This window comes from Coffea arabica, chromosome 11c, assembly GCF_036785885.1.
Source record: "Coffea arabica cultivar ET-39 chromosome 11c, Coffea Arabica ET-39 HiFi, whole genome shotgun sequence".
NCBI lineage: Eukaryota > Viridiplantae > Streptophyta > Magnoliopsida > Gentianales > Rubiaceae > Coffea > Coffea arabica.
Window position 1 is genome coordinate 43673401 of NC_092330.1, and position 14454 is coordinate 43687854.

At 38.2% G+C, this 14454-nt stretch overlaps 2 protein-coding genes across 5 annotated transcripts; one reads left to right on the forward strand and one right to left on the reverse strand.

The window, feature by feature from the left end:
- Positions 1-875: 875 nt before the first annotated feature.
- On the reverse strand, positions 876-4151 carry LOC113717244 (uncharacterized protein At4g28440). Its single transcript, XM_027241971.2, has 3 exons — positions 3845-4151; positions 3109-3315; positions 876-1375 (listed from the first exon to the last, which is right to left on the reverse strand). The coding sequence occupies exons 2-3, from the start codon at positions 3311-3313 to the stop codon at positions 1185-1187; spliced, it is 396 nt and encodes a 131-aa protein (XP_027097772.1). The 5' UTR covers positions 3314-3315; positions 3845-4151; the 3' UTR covers positions 876-1184.
- A 1399-nt stretch (positions 4152-5550) lies between these two features.
- Positions 5551-12666, forward strand: LOC113717195 (carbonic anhydrase 2). 4 transcript variants are annotated; one of them, XM_027241897.2, is made up of 10 exons: positions 5551-5707; positions 5948-6020; positions 8198-8259; positions 8747-8887; positions 9988-10036; positions 10195-10311; positions 10718-10771; positions 11294-11379; positions 12054-12159; positions 12352-12666. In XM_027241897.2, the coding sequence occupies exons 2-10, from the start codon at positions 5964-5966 to the stop codon at positions 12514-12516; spliced, it is 837 nt and encodes a 278-aa protein (XP_027097698.1). In that variant the 5' UTR covers positions 5551-5707; positions 5948-5963; the 3' UTR covers positions 12517-12666. The 4 variants fall into 4 exon arrangements, with proteins under 4 accessions (XP_027097698.1, XP_071926858.1, XP_027097700.1 ...); XM_072070757.1 differs by lacking the exons at positions 5551-5707; positions 5948-6020 and adding an exon at positions 6783-6943; XM_027241899.2 differs by lacking the exons at positions 5551-5707; positions 5948-6020 and adding an exon at positions 7532-7781.
- Positions 12667-14454: the final 1788 nt, after the last annotated feature.

The window sequence follows — 14454 nt, forward strand, 5'->3', positions numbered from 1 at the left end:
GGGGACTCTCCAACAAAGAATTGCAAAATTAATTAATCAGATACGGACTAAGGATGCTTTTCCTAGCAATTAAATTAATTTTGCCTATCACAATTATATTCGTTTTCGCAATCGTCATGATGATGTCTATTATTCTTTTCGAAGTTTCCCTTTTGTCTTTATTTATTGCTCATCTGGCTTGGAGAGACGGATTTGCCACTACCATGTCCCCGGAATGTCCGGGAGTTAAATGGGTCGTGGGCCTCAGTTTACACAATACACGGTGGGCCTTTATTAAAGGAAACCCGATCCGCATCCGGCGCCCCTCTCGCTTCATCAAGCTCTACTCTAATGTCAGACTTATTTTACCATAGAAATTTACCGCCAAAAACTACAATATATTTTCAGCTTGGATTTGCATATCAGAAGGTTTGGGACTCGTCTGGCTGATGGACTTGGGGTCAGTGACCTAATAGCCTCGCACCCTTAGAGGATATTTCATCCATGCTGAACCAGCTGCCCAATCCCTTTTCAATTTCTTCCCCCAAAGGATTGGGCTTGAAACCCAATAGATCCTCTGACATGACGAGTGATGTATGCTGCCAACTTCATCCTCCTTTATCTTGGCAGAAATGTAACGAGCACAATTTCAATGATCTAAAGGCCAAAGACTAAACCCGCAAACAAACCCTATAAATGGCAACGGCCATATAAAACCTAAACCTATCAGACATTTTCCGAACCTAAGACTCAAATAAAGGCCCTACCGTTGATCCTTTCTAATTACAACTCCACCTCCAATTACCATTATTCTCTCCTGCAATATCTGACCCTATAAATGGTATTTCAGATCATTCATATCAACTGCAGCATGAAAGGAAATTAACCAAGGAAAAGAAAAGAAAGGAAGCACACGGCTAAGCAATAAATTTATAGTAAAGAGGTTAGCAAGACCCAAATTTTGACACAATGGTCATCACACAAGCGAATAGTTACCAGAAAGGAAGCTCATAAAAGCAAGTTCTTACAGGCTAACTACAGGATTACCAATATACCCAAGTTCCATCCAGCAGCATAGCATGCTCAGCGGAAGAAGACAGCTTGCTTGGATACAACCAAAACTTTCCTTAATACTGATGCAGCATGGTAGTATATATGCTACTGTTTGCTCATCTATTGCACAAGAGCCTTTCCCATGCTGGAATTTACTCTTCGACAACATTCACTAGCTCAAACTCGATCAGAGAGATGTTATTGTCTTCTTTAACAGAAAAATCGGCAGGTTCAGTGACTTCAACCCTTCCCCACTTGTCCACCGCAAGCCTCAGTGATCCCTTGAACATGTCGATTTTTGCATTTCTCAGGATAACGGTGGTACCCTCCTTCATCAAATCAACTATTGTACAATACACATCTTGTCAGTTAATTCATCAATAATCAATTTGATGAATACAAAACTTCAGCAGTTTCTAGGTGGAAGGGACAAAATAAAGGAAGCAATTCAAGTAATCCAGTTGCCATGTCTTCTATGATCCAGTCATTCCTACAGGCATACTATAAAGGCAATAACCTAACAGAAGAGAAAACAAGTAATACACTTGTATTCTGTGCGGTTGTTTGCTACATACTGATATTCAACAATTCAAGTGACTCCTGCAGTGCTACTTGTAAAGGTAATCAGCTAGCGCTGCATAGATCCTTCCCCGTCGTACTTTTAACTTCCCGGTAAGCAGATTACAGACAGGTCTGCTTCAATGCCCACCAATAAATAAATCACACTTGCAGTGGATAAAATTGTTATGAATTCCAGGCCAAGTAGGGGTCGAAATCTAATTAAGAACATTTTCATCAGCATATGCTGATATACCCAATAAAAGTAATCAATCTAAGAAGCGATATAAAGGATCTGAGACCATCTGGCGGGTGAAGACAGTTAAATCAGACATATAGGTGACAAAGTTAAAATCATGCTAACGTGCCTCAAAATCTGCAATACAAAACTTCCCCCCCCCCCCCCCCCCCCCCCCCCCCAGGCCAAAGAGTAAAAACCCCAACCCACATCACAGAATGCCAGTGTATTTCTTCCGGTATAATTGACACACCAGTACTCCAGCCTCTCTCACATTCACTAGTAAAAGCTCGAAGAGCGCATGTCATAAATGGAAGAACAGTCTCTTTTACAAGGACCTTCTGATGAGAATTACCAAATTGGAACCAGAGAAAGTAAACAACATCACCATTGGATTTCAGTACGTAAATAAGAATTCGTGAACAACAAAATGACCCTTTTGGAAAACAGAAGATTGGAGGCATTTTTTAAATTCTGATCCAGATATTTCTTTTACTTCTTCATCAATTAGACCACAAGCATAATCATGCCACACTACGTCTTACAATGTTCTGGTTTTCCTTAAACTTCATTAAAGAATCCTCACGTAAATAGTGAAGATGGATAAGTGACAGTGACCCAAAAAATAAATAGAATAATGGATAAGATAATTACTGCTAAGCAGTTTAAAATCCCTAGTTAATTGCTTGCCTCTTCATAAGGAACTTATTAACCACAACAGCAAGCTGACAAAAAATATCCTGCTACCAATCATTTCGGTGCAACATAATCCTTATTACCTGTCAATCCATCAAATACGCAAGTCTTGTGCTCCACATGTACCATAAACTGCCTATACATCCCACGACAAAAGTTTCCTATAAAGGTAAAGATATGTGCCAATTTCCCACCAAACACACCAACTTACGTCTCAAAGTTCCTTTCTTGTCTTCACCAAGATCCTAGTACCTTCTTGAATAGAACATTTCGTGCCATTATTATTCTTTCTGTTCAGTACAAGTTTTATTGAAAACACTAATCACCACTTAACCACAGCTCTTTCTTCCTTTGTTACTCTCGTTTCACCAACATGCAAATGGTCAACAACTATTCAAATAGAACCACAACAACTATTCAAATAGAACCACCCGTACAATAAAAACAATAGCACGCATGCACGATGGTTACCCCTAAAATAATAATGGGAACAGCAATACGTGCAAAACTCAAGTAATCAAGATATAGAAAGACGAATGTTTCAAAACTCAAGTAATCAAGATATAGGAAGATGAATGTTGAACCTTGATCATTCCGAGCAGTGAAGATAATCATTCCAGTCTCATCACCAACCAAGCATTCAGCAAGCCGCATTTGGCGCGCCTGAGCACCCCTCTGAACTATCAACTTTGTATTTACAACCTTTACAGTCAGATTAAGCCCATTTGCCATTGGGCGGAGCTGCTCAACCTTAGTAAAAACTGGTTGCTTTTTCTTTTGTTCAGCCATCCCTATCAATGGAAAAGATAAAGAATGAAAACATTGGACTCAGCTTACGAATAAAAATTACAACTTTAACACATATCCCCCTGCAATTCATCTAATAAATAACCATACAATAATTAACAGACGCAACCAAATTTAAAATCATAAGAAATCAATGAAAACAGAAACCATGCAATGAGAGGAAAAGATCAAAAACAAAAACGAACAGATAAGGAATAAATTGCAGAAACAAATCCGATTTTCTGAAATTACGGGAAAAGATTTTGGGAGTGGAAAATTAATCCCAAATCTAAAAAGTAGGAATAAAAAGAAACAATTTTGATCGTGGTACGATTAGCAACGATCAAGGCAAGAAAAGGGTCCGAAGATCGTGTTGGGATCTTCCAATACAGAGATCTCTGTAATTCTGGTCAGGAAACAAAAAAAAAAAAAAAAAAGAGAAAAGAAAAGGAGAAATATTTATACATGCATACTTGAACAGAATTAAACAGAAATTAAGAGCTGCTGGATATAACATTCTTTTAGTTGGCTCACCGGAATTTTGGCAGAGGGAAGTGGCGGAGTGGAGAAGTGTATCAGATCCAAAAGCTCAAGCACTTTGTTGAGTTGTTTGAGGTGACCGGGGCGACCGCTGGTGATTCTCAAAACAGTTGTTGTCAACGTTGTTATGGAGACCTCTTTTTCCTTAATAGTTAGTTTGGGAGGATGGAAATGAAAAGAGAAGAAGAGAAATGATAAGTTAGAAAAGAAAAGAAAGGATCAAAGTTTCTATCTAAGTTGTTTGGGAGTTTTAAAGGAGAAAAGAAGGTGAGTAGTTTTCTTTTATTTGGGAGTTGAATGCAAAGGAAAGAAAAAGATACTTAAACAAATTATTTTACAAATATGCTCTTTTTATAAACAAATGTGAGAGGGATTTATCGGGTATTAAAATGTTTTGTATCAGGATTCTAAGGGTAATTTGGTCATATTGAAAAATTTACTTAAACTTCTATCCGTTCCTTCCCTTTCCGCCCAACATTGGGCGGAAAGTTTTCCAAAAGATGAAGGGCGGTGGAATCTTTCCTATTCTTTTCTTTTCCTTCCCATTTTAACTCCCAAACAATGGATAACCCTTCAAAACCTTTCTTTTCTTTTCATTTCCATCCTCCCAAACTAGCTATAAAAGAAGAAGAAGAAAAGAGAACCCAGGTGAGAAATGAGAAACGTGATAAGCGGGCCCGCTTTTTTCCCATGAAGGCAAACAGATTTTCTTTTCGCTTTATTTATTCATTTGCGTTTACGCATACTCTAAAAGGAATAGAATTGCCTACCTTGTCAAGGGCTGGGCTAGCCTGCACTTCGAAAACTACACAGCATTTAGTTAGTCCGGATTCATACGCACAATGGGTTGTCCAAAATAAAATGTGGCCCAAGTCATTATTTTTTGTCTGTAAAAATTTAAAACATTTTATTTGAAAATGTACCCCCATTAGGGAGGAAAATAAAATACTACTATATATTATCCGAATTTTACAGTAGTAGACCTAATTGTGTCTTTTCTTTATGTTTACTCTTGCCCAAGAGCAAAAAATATTATAGAACATGTTATGTCATTTGCCGTTTGCATCTGCATCAATTTTCTGTGGATACCTCTAGAATTCCTTAAATAACATCTCGTGTTGATGAATTTGCAGTGCATCCTAAGGTTAAACATCTCGTGTTGATGCAAAGTAGCACTAAAATTAACTATCTGATGGGTATGAGAATAATAGTTTTCTTTCTTTTTCCTACTTCTAACTTATTAGCTATTCTTAGTGATGCTGCCATAACATTCTAGTTTGATCCCACCTCCCCCCGATATCCCCCCGCTCTAAATTTCAATCAGAAATTTGAGTGGGGATAATTATTTGATGGCTAGCTAGGCAAAGAAAAAAAAAAATCTTGGATGTTGTAGCTGCGTGGTTTAAGGTTATCCAATCCAAAGTCGAAACGAATAGTACCGTAAACAAAGCTGTAGCAGTAGCAGGATGTGAGTTGATCAAAGGTTTTGTCAGTTCTCAAATTCTATCACAGGTTTATGTGGTCTGAAAGAATTTTGCAAAGAGAAAAGGCTTGATTCCAATCCAATCCAATCACCAGTCCTGTCGCTTTCTTTATCCAGGACGCAGCTCCACCTCCAAATTCTCAATGCCTGTAGTTGTCGTCCAATGTTCAAAGCCTCACCATAACCACATAAAAACTGGTTTAAAAAAAAAAAAAAAAAACAAAGAACGGCCCCAAAAACAGAAATGAGCGTTTTTTAATTTCTGAAGAGTCTCAAATGGTGGTGGTAAGCAGTGGGGCATGCATGAGGACGGCCATTCCACCACTCCTGCACAGCCAATAGCTGCATACTTGACTCCCTTTTAGTTTTAGCAGGTGCCCCTCCATTCTCTATCTCTCTCTAATTTTTCAACTGGGAAGCATCTTAATGTTGCCCTTCAGCGAATTGTTTAAGTCGTACGTTTGCTTGCATCAGTGCATGACATTGGAACCTGAAAACAAATTTGAGAGAGAGAGAGAGAGAGCATGATAGTTGACTTTGATTGTCCTTTGATATTATCTAAGGCTATAACAAATTCTTCTCATGGTTTATATATACTTTGAAAAATGGAACAGGTAGATTTCGCTCGGAATGGCTGAAAAATTTAGGAAATTTATGGGGCTATGCTGTTCCAGAAAGCCTGTGGTGGTAAGCACCTTTTCAATTCCCTCCATCTCCCTGTTAAATCAGTACATGATACTGCTCCCCGTGAAATTAGTTGCATGTCAAGGACGAGTTGTAGTGAATTTCGTTGGTAGATTTCATGCCAGAAACAAATTATACTCGAGTTGGAAGAAGAGATTGAATCACAATCAATGGGGAAAAAAAACTCTGACGAAATTACTTTATATATAGTATGTTAGGAAATTAATTGATAGTATGTTTTGGGACTTCACTGCATACTAAATGAGTTATAGGTGACTGTTGTTGCATGCAATTAATGATAAACATCGAAATTGCATGTCATGTCCAATGAATCTAGTACTGTATATAAAGTGTTACACAACCAGCTTCATCTAATGCCATCCATAATAATCTTTTGACTATGCATCAATCATGCCCTTCTGGAATGAAATTAAATATCATCGTCGATCACAATTCCCACTTACATTTATGTATTAAAAAGGAAAAAAAAAAAGCCTATAACGTTGAAAATCAAGAGCCCAATTCAGGGCAATTTTTATTTGTCTCAAAGAAAGGCCCAGAGGCCACCCAAGTCCTTAAAATGGCTTATTCTATTCAAGAATTATTGCATACATACTACAGTCAGCAAAGGTGAGGGACTGCGTGGGCCGCGGGCGGAGATTGCGTTTGAATCGGTGGCTTATAATTTCCTATACTATCAATCATTTTCTTGCACCATGCAGTTTGACAGTGGTACTACTGTTTATGAGCAGGGAATATATGTTATAAAAATGGGGAAGGGCCGTCCGGCTCTTCTGGGGATCGCTCATCTTCAACTCGGTGTCCTTTCACTGTCCCAAACAATACGCCTTTGTAGTCTGGTCTAGAGAGGACTGCTGTCCTGATAGGGGAGTCTCTCTATTGGCAGATGCGACTTAGTTTTTCGGGTACGTACGCCTTTTGTTTACCAAGGACACGGTAGCCATTTCATCAATCCAAAGACTTAATTGATTCACCGCAGTTTTCACGTGAAAGACTTGTAGTGGTAGGTCCATAAGAAGGATGAACTATGAAATCTCTGGTACCAGTCGTCATTCATGGTGAAACAAAATAAAAGACAAAGCAGCACAAGAAATGCTGATCTACTTGCTGTCTAAGTAAGGTTAATTTGAAGGGGCTCCTAAATCCTAATCCCACCAGCGACTGAGGGAAGTTGGACCAATACAACAAACACGTAGACACGCCTTGACCGCCCCGTGGTATTAGTCACCTGCCCTAGTTGCCATCCACTTTTCATCCGTGCATTAAATTTTCTTCCGTCCACAATGGCTTCCGGATTCCGGATATCCATCCCTCCCTCCCTCCCCAGTGTTCCATTTGTGACATATAACAATTACTAATAATAATTAAAAAAAAGCATACTATTAATTACTAACTAGGACAATACGATTGAGTACTAACTATTTTGGGAAAACCAGAGGTGAATTTCCGATGGCCATCTCCTTAACCATGGTTAATCCTTTCTATAAAAGCAGAGCCTCTTCAGCTCAACTTTTAAACAAGAAGACAACAAGGAAGCCCTGTCCTAGCCGTCTGTTTCTTTCCTTTCTCCGTCTCCCTTGAGTCCGGGCAGGCCAGCGGAGAAAGGACCAAAAAATCCCCCATCATCATCTTTGTCTCTGCTGCAACCTTTCCATACCCCCCATTTCAGAATTCTGAATCAGAATTCTCAAACAGGTAAAGATTCATTCAAACAGGCAATCGTGATATCCCATCTTGTCCTGTGTACGTCACCTTTCTCCAAATTTATGGAGTATTCCTAATTTATTCTACGTTGGGTGGATATTACAATCTTATTCCCAAGGGAGAGGAAAATACACCCAAAGATTTGAAAAGCTTATACAATATCATGTTAGATACGCAAGCAGATATCATGTCCAAATGGTTGAAGTTACATAGATTATGGCAAAAATTTTCAGAAATTTTTAGGTTATACTTAGGTAATAAAAAAGCAGATAATTACATAAGAACGCATCTATATGAAGTATGTGTGTGTGCGTGTATATATATATATTTGTTGATCTTCGTGTTAAGAGCTCAGGCATACGAATTTCATGTTTCTAAGCCACGAAAATCGGAAAATGAGGAGCATAATTTTTTTGTTCGAATCTTTCCGAAAAGAGTAATCCTGCATTTTGCAGACAGGGGAGATGGGGAAAGACAAATACGAGGAAGCCATTGCTGGGCTGCAGAAGCTTCTCAGGTACCTGCCTGCTCTGCTTGCCAGTCTCTTTTTCCCTTTCTGTCCTTTCTGAAAATCGTTGGGATCCCAACCGAGCTAGTCAGGGCAATTCCCACGTGAAATTTCTATCAAAACCTGTCCTGAACTGTCATTTCGCATTCGGTTCACAAAAAGATGTGGTACTTTCATTTCACGTTCACCAAGGAGTCCGTCGGACGACGTTACTAAGCGTCATAGGTTTGCCGTGCACCATATTTTCCAAGTAGTAATAATAATATATTATTATTATTTTCCGAGTTTCAACTGTTTTTTGTCTCCGTTTCTTTTCCTTTCTTCTCTGGTATCGTCCACGTGGGACCTCACGGTTTGTGACTTTGGGACAGCTTAGGTAAGTTTGATGTAATAAATAATAATGTGGTCCCACAGATGGGTCGTATTGCATTGTTTGATTTCTGAATTTGTGACTGGCCGGCGCTTCCGTTATCTTGATGTTTGTGAAATGTGGCAGCGAGAAAGACCAGCTTGAGGACGTGGCAGCCGCTAAGATAAGGCAGTTGACGGCTGACTTGGAAGCCACCGCCAAGAAGCCCTTCGACCCGGTGGAGAGGATCAAAGCCGGGTTTGGACACTTCAAGAAAGAGATCTACGAGTAAGTGCGCTCAAATAAGTTTAACAAAATAATAAGTAATAATTTGAGAACTCTTGTGGGATATTACAATTCGATAGATTCTTGGGATATGCTGGCGTATTTGTCGTTCATTGAAAATGTAGGCCTTAATTTTTATCCACTTGTTGTCAGCCCCGTTTTGGTTGCGTCTCTGCCTTCGGGCTTTTATATGTGGTGGAATGAATATGAACTTTATTCTGGTCTGTACTCTACTCATGCTCCAAAAGTTATGGAGGAGAATAATAGAGAGAGACTGTTGCTGATTTGTACCTAACTAAGCCTAAAGTTGTCGTTAAGGTGATTGACTCCAACACGTCGAGTTTTAGTTTTAGAATGTAAAGTTGTCTGAAATTTGTAAAGCTTTGAGCCTCGTTTGGATTGCCATTTTTCGCCGAAAAATTACGTCGTTTTCCGTGATCACATTTCTCTATTATCTTTTTCCCTCACATACATCAAATCGTAACAGTAATTTTTTCATAAAAAATGACGAAAAATGCAATCCAAACGGGGCCTAATTTAGTATCTAAATTCCAAGAAACAATATCAAAATTCGAGTTTTTTTTTCAATGTTCGGTTTGAGAACTTTGTGCCAAGAAAAAAAAGGGGAAAAGTAAGAACAGCTAGCTTTACTTGCTTCATGAAAGCTTAGACGAGAAAGGATGTATAAAAAAGGCACTTTTCTTCTTGTTCCATTACTTTATTATATGTCGCCACTTTGATTGAATGAACATACCACTCACTATTGGAGTTCCACATTCTCGATGAAGAAAGGAATGGTGATCGAGAATTGGCTAGTAACCTTTTATTTTGTTAAACGTGTGATGTGTTTTAGGAACAAAATAGAGGGGAAAAAAAACACTTGCAGTCAATCCGGATCACTCGTAATTGGTATAATTGACTTGTAACCGAAGAATGACGGTCTCAAGTAGTCTAAATGATGCCTGAAATTTTTTTTTTTTTTGGGAAGGAGGGGAGGGGGGGTTGGTGGGTGTAAGAAAATCCGCCTGAATTTGTCTTTCCATGACTTGATCAAACATTTAGGTAATAATAATGATAGCTGACTTGCCTTTGCTCTGCTACAGGAAGAACCCTGGTTTGTTTGGTGAACTCGCCAAAGGTCAAAGTCCCAAGGTTAGTTATATTAAATTGGTATACCTAACCGTTTCAATTGGACGTAAAACAAGGCTGGGCTCGGGGAACAAAAAAAAAAACCTTATCTGACTTCTGAGATTCATATGTATATTGTCTTTTTAGAGTTGATATAGACTTGTTCTAAAAATTACTCGCAGTTCATGGTCTTTGCATGTGCCGACTCCAGAGTTTGCCCTTCGGTTATCCTCAATTTTCAACCAGGGGAGGCATTTGTGGTGCGAAACATTGCTAATATGGTCCCTCCATATGATAAGGTATATAATATTATTGACTAGTTCCGATACATAAATGTTTTCTGCATGCTAACCATGGATACATAATCGTCTAGGACGACTAAGACTCGTTGAAATTACACAGCGTCATGTGCCATGTTGTCCTTTCGACTTACTAAACAACCGGACAGTAGGGCTACCCTTCTCTTTGAACTTGTTCTTTGTAATTTTAAGATTTGTGATATAGTTTGGAATTACATGTATTTATTTCTACAAAAGGGGGAAAAAAAAAAGAGAAGTAAATATCAATAATACTGTATGACTTCATTTTGTAATATATTTCTCCTTAACCAATAGATACATATCTTTAAATTTTTTTTTTTTTTTTGGTACTTAGACCTGTACTCCCTAATGTTCGTCTCGCTAATCACTATCAATAATGCCACAGACAAAATATTCTGGAGCAGGCGCGGCTGTTGAATATGCAGTGCTGCATCTTAAGGTGAAACGCATGAATCTATTATTGTTTGCATTCCACTTTATTGGTACGCGTCTCTGATTCGTTAGGTACATTACAACTTCTCCTGTCGAGGTAACTTGTTAATTATTAGTACTAAAAATTAGCGTTGATCTTTAACCTACTCCTCCTAACGTAACCTACATTAGGGGAGTGTCCAACGAGGCTTTAAATTAAAGGAGTGTATTCTTTTGAATTTTACCATGGATATGCAAAAATCTAAAATTTCTGACCTCCAATCGATCCAATACCTTAACGTTTCACCTAATAGCTAGCCAACTCACACAAGGAGGAGAGCTAGTTAATTTCCAGCTTGTTCAGTGGATTTGTCGTTCACATTCCCTCCCAGATGCCTTGGAATCAATAATATGTATATGAACTGGTGGTGATGGAAGTGAAGTTTTTGTAGAGTGATGATGAATCTTTTTATCTCGATTTTCTCTTGGTTCATATTTTGTTCTCTATATTGTTATGGCCTTTAAAATCGGAAGCATCGATCATTGTCAGGTAGAGAACATTCTGGTTATCGGACATAGCTGTTGTGGAGGGATAAAGGGGCTGATGTCCATTCCTGATGATGGGACCACTTCCAGGTTAAATGTCGTCTCTATCTAAGTTAGCAAGTTTTCTCTTTCTTTTTTTTTTCTCCTTCATTCTTGAGGATTGGAGCCTTATAAATAGGGCTGCAAACGAGCCGAGTCGAGTCGAGCTTTGAGCTAATCGAGCCGAGCCTCGGCTAAATTTTATCAAGCTCGAGCTCGAGTTCGACGAGCTGGCAATTTTCGAGCTCGAGCTCGACTCGAATCAAGTCGAGCCGAGCTCGAGCTCGAAAAAAATTAAAAAAAATTATTTTATTTTTAAAAAAATAAATAAAATAATATTTTTTTCTGAATAAATAATAAAATATTAAGGATATATCCGTAATTTCACTATGAAAATAAAAAATAAAAAAAATATATATACTATACGTAATTTATTATTAAATAAAAATAAAAATAAAAAAATATATATATATATACTCAAGCTCGCGAGCTAACGAGCTTAATATTCTGAGCTCGAGCTAGCTCGATTAATGTCGAGCTCGACTCGAGCCTGGCTCGAGCCGCTCGCGAGCGGCTCGATTCGTTTGCAGCCCTACTTATAAATAATCAGAAGGGGTATGCATGCAACTGAGTGGGGAGATCACAGGTTGGTGATGATTCAGTCACCAAGCTAGCCCACCTACTTAATCCCGACTAATTTTGATTTTCACACTTGGGAACAACAGTGATTTTATCGAGGACTGGGTGAAAATTTGCTTGCCAGCCAAGGCCAAGATTAAATCAACTTGCAGTGGCTTGGATTTTGCAGAACAATGCACTAATTTGGAGAAGGTAACTGAAATGCTCATGCTAGCTACGTATACTGATATTAGAATTTTCGAAATTAATTTATTTACTTTCTTTTAATGTGGTATTGACGTTCCTTTTTAGGCTGTTATTATTTTCAAAAAATGATTTACAGCTCGCTATTTTTTTTATAAAAAAAATAATAAAAAATTCTTCTTTTGTTTTGTCAATGAACAGGAGGCAGTGAACATATCGTTGGGGAACTTGTTGACGTATCCTTTTGTGAGAGAGGCTGTTGCCAAGAAAACGCTAGCATTGAGAGGGGGACACTACGACTTCGTTAAGGGCTCTTTTGAGCTTTGGGATCTTGACTTTAACCTGCTGCCCGCCCTAACAATATAAGCTTTGCCGTCTTTCACGTAAAAGATTGTACTGGCTGGCAATTTGTTTTCTTTTCTATTATTAGTAGTATGTAGTGTTGTCATGAACAATAAAAGGATAAATGTTTCCTTTTTCCTTTTATCATTTTCTATTGAATTCAAGTTTACAAAATATTAGTATCTAACATATAAAACGAAAAAAAAAAATTTTGAACTGATGATGATTAACAACACTATAACATTTCCGCAAGTAACGATTAAGGATTTTATTTTTTTGGGTTAATATCAGAAACCTCCCCTGAGGTTTCTTCTAATCACATCTAGTACCCCCCATGTTTTTGAAATCACACTTAGCACCCCTGGCAGTAGGATGTGACAGATTGTCCTAATCAAAAGGTGAGAAATTACCCAAAAACCACCAACACCAGGCAAATTTTTAAGCGGGGAAATGCTAGAAAACCAATGCTGCTGTAAACAAGCAAGGTATAATTCCCTTTGTACCAAATGCTCAACCTACTCTAAATGGTGGATCTCAAGCCGAAACTTCTGTTAGCATTAATACTGCTGCAATAGTGGCCTCTAACACTATTACCAGCAGTTTCTCTATGATGTTTTGAGAGTGCTAAACGTTCCCCGCAATCCTTGCTTTTGGTATCTGAAGTAGTTTAGGTACTAGTCTTCTTAGCTCCCAGCAATACTGAAGCAACGTTAGCTTTTGTGGACAATTTTTTGATAAGTGGTGCAATGTGCATCTGATTTATATTTCCTGCCACTTATGGTGCTGTTTGACTAATCTTAGAGCTACTTGTGTATAATTTTGTGCATTGCAATCCTCACCATCTAAACAACTAGTTGTAGATGGTGTTTTTGTTCAGAATTGGATTGCAATATAAGGCTTACGTATCATGTTACTAGACTGATCCAATGAAGTATCATGGACTATGTAATTAGTGGAGAAGGGGCAAGGACGGTTACTGCTGTTAAAGGTAGTATAATTACTCGTTGTTGTTCTAGTGTTACAAAGTGTACAAATGATGTTACACCGTGTGGGACGGTTACTGCTGTTAAAGGTAGTATAATTACTCGCTGTTGTTCTAGTGTTACAACGTGTACAAATGATGTTACACCGTGTGAGACGGTTACTGCTGTTAAAGGTAGTATAATTACTCGCTGTTGTTCTAGTGTTACAACGTGTACAAATGATGTTACACCGTGTGCAAAATGCACACAAGCTTCCGGAGTGCAACCGTTCCGACCCCAGGTCCATAATTAGTTATGCATCTCTATATCGCCAAAATCTCTGATAATTAGTTATAACGTTCTTTTTATTACACTTTTACACCCTCGGCTTCTAAATTAATATCATATGCCTATTTATTTCTATTTTTATCTTCTAAAATTCACTAATCATTTTGGGCTTTGGGTAAAAGTGGAACAAAAATAAAGTCTCTCTCCTACAATTCATTTTTTACTACCATTTTCAAATAGAGGGGCTGACAAGATACCAAAGTTATCATTCCAGGGGTGCTAAGTGTGATTTTAAAAACATGGAAGGTGCTAGATGTGATTAGAAGAAACCTCAAGGGAGGTTTCTGATATTAACCCTATTTTTTTAGTTAGCTTTTTCCTCGAGTCAAGGAACAACAATACACGCACAATTAGATTAAACACTCAGCGAGAACTGAAAGAACGATGCACAATTTAAGGGGATTCACAAAGCAACTGATAGTCTAGTTAGCTAAACTAGTCAAAACATGGACAGTCTACCAAATAGCTGGCAGAGATTTTTGTTTGTTGTTTCCAAACATTACCATGATTCGCATGCATGGTCCCACTTGTGACTCTTATTTCTTCAGTTGAAGAAATTAATAATAAGTGGCACAAAAGATTATCAGAGAGGCCATGTTTGCTTATCAATTATACCGGAAGGTATCTTGGGAATTGGAATCAAAGGAAGCCT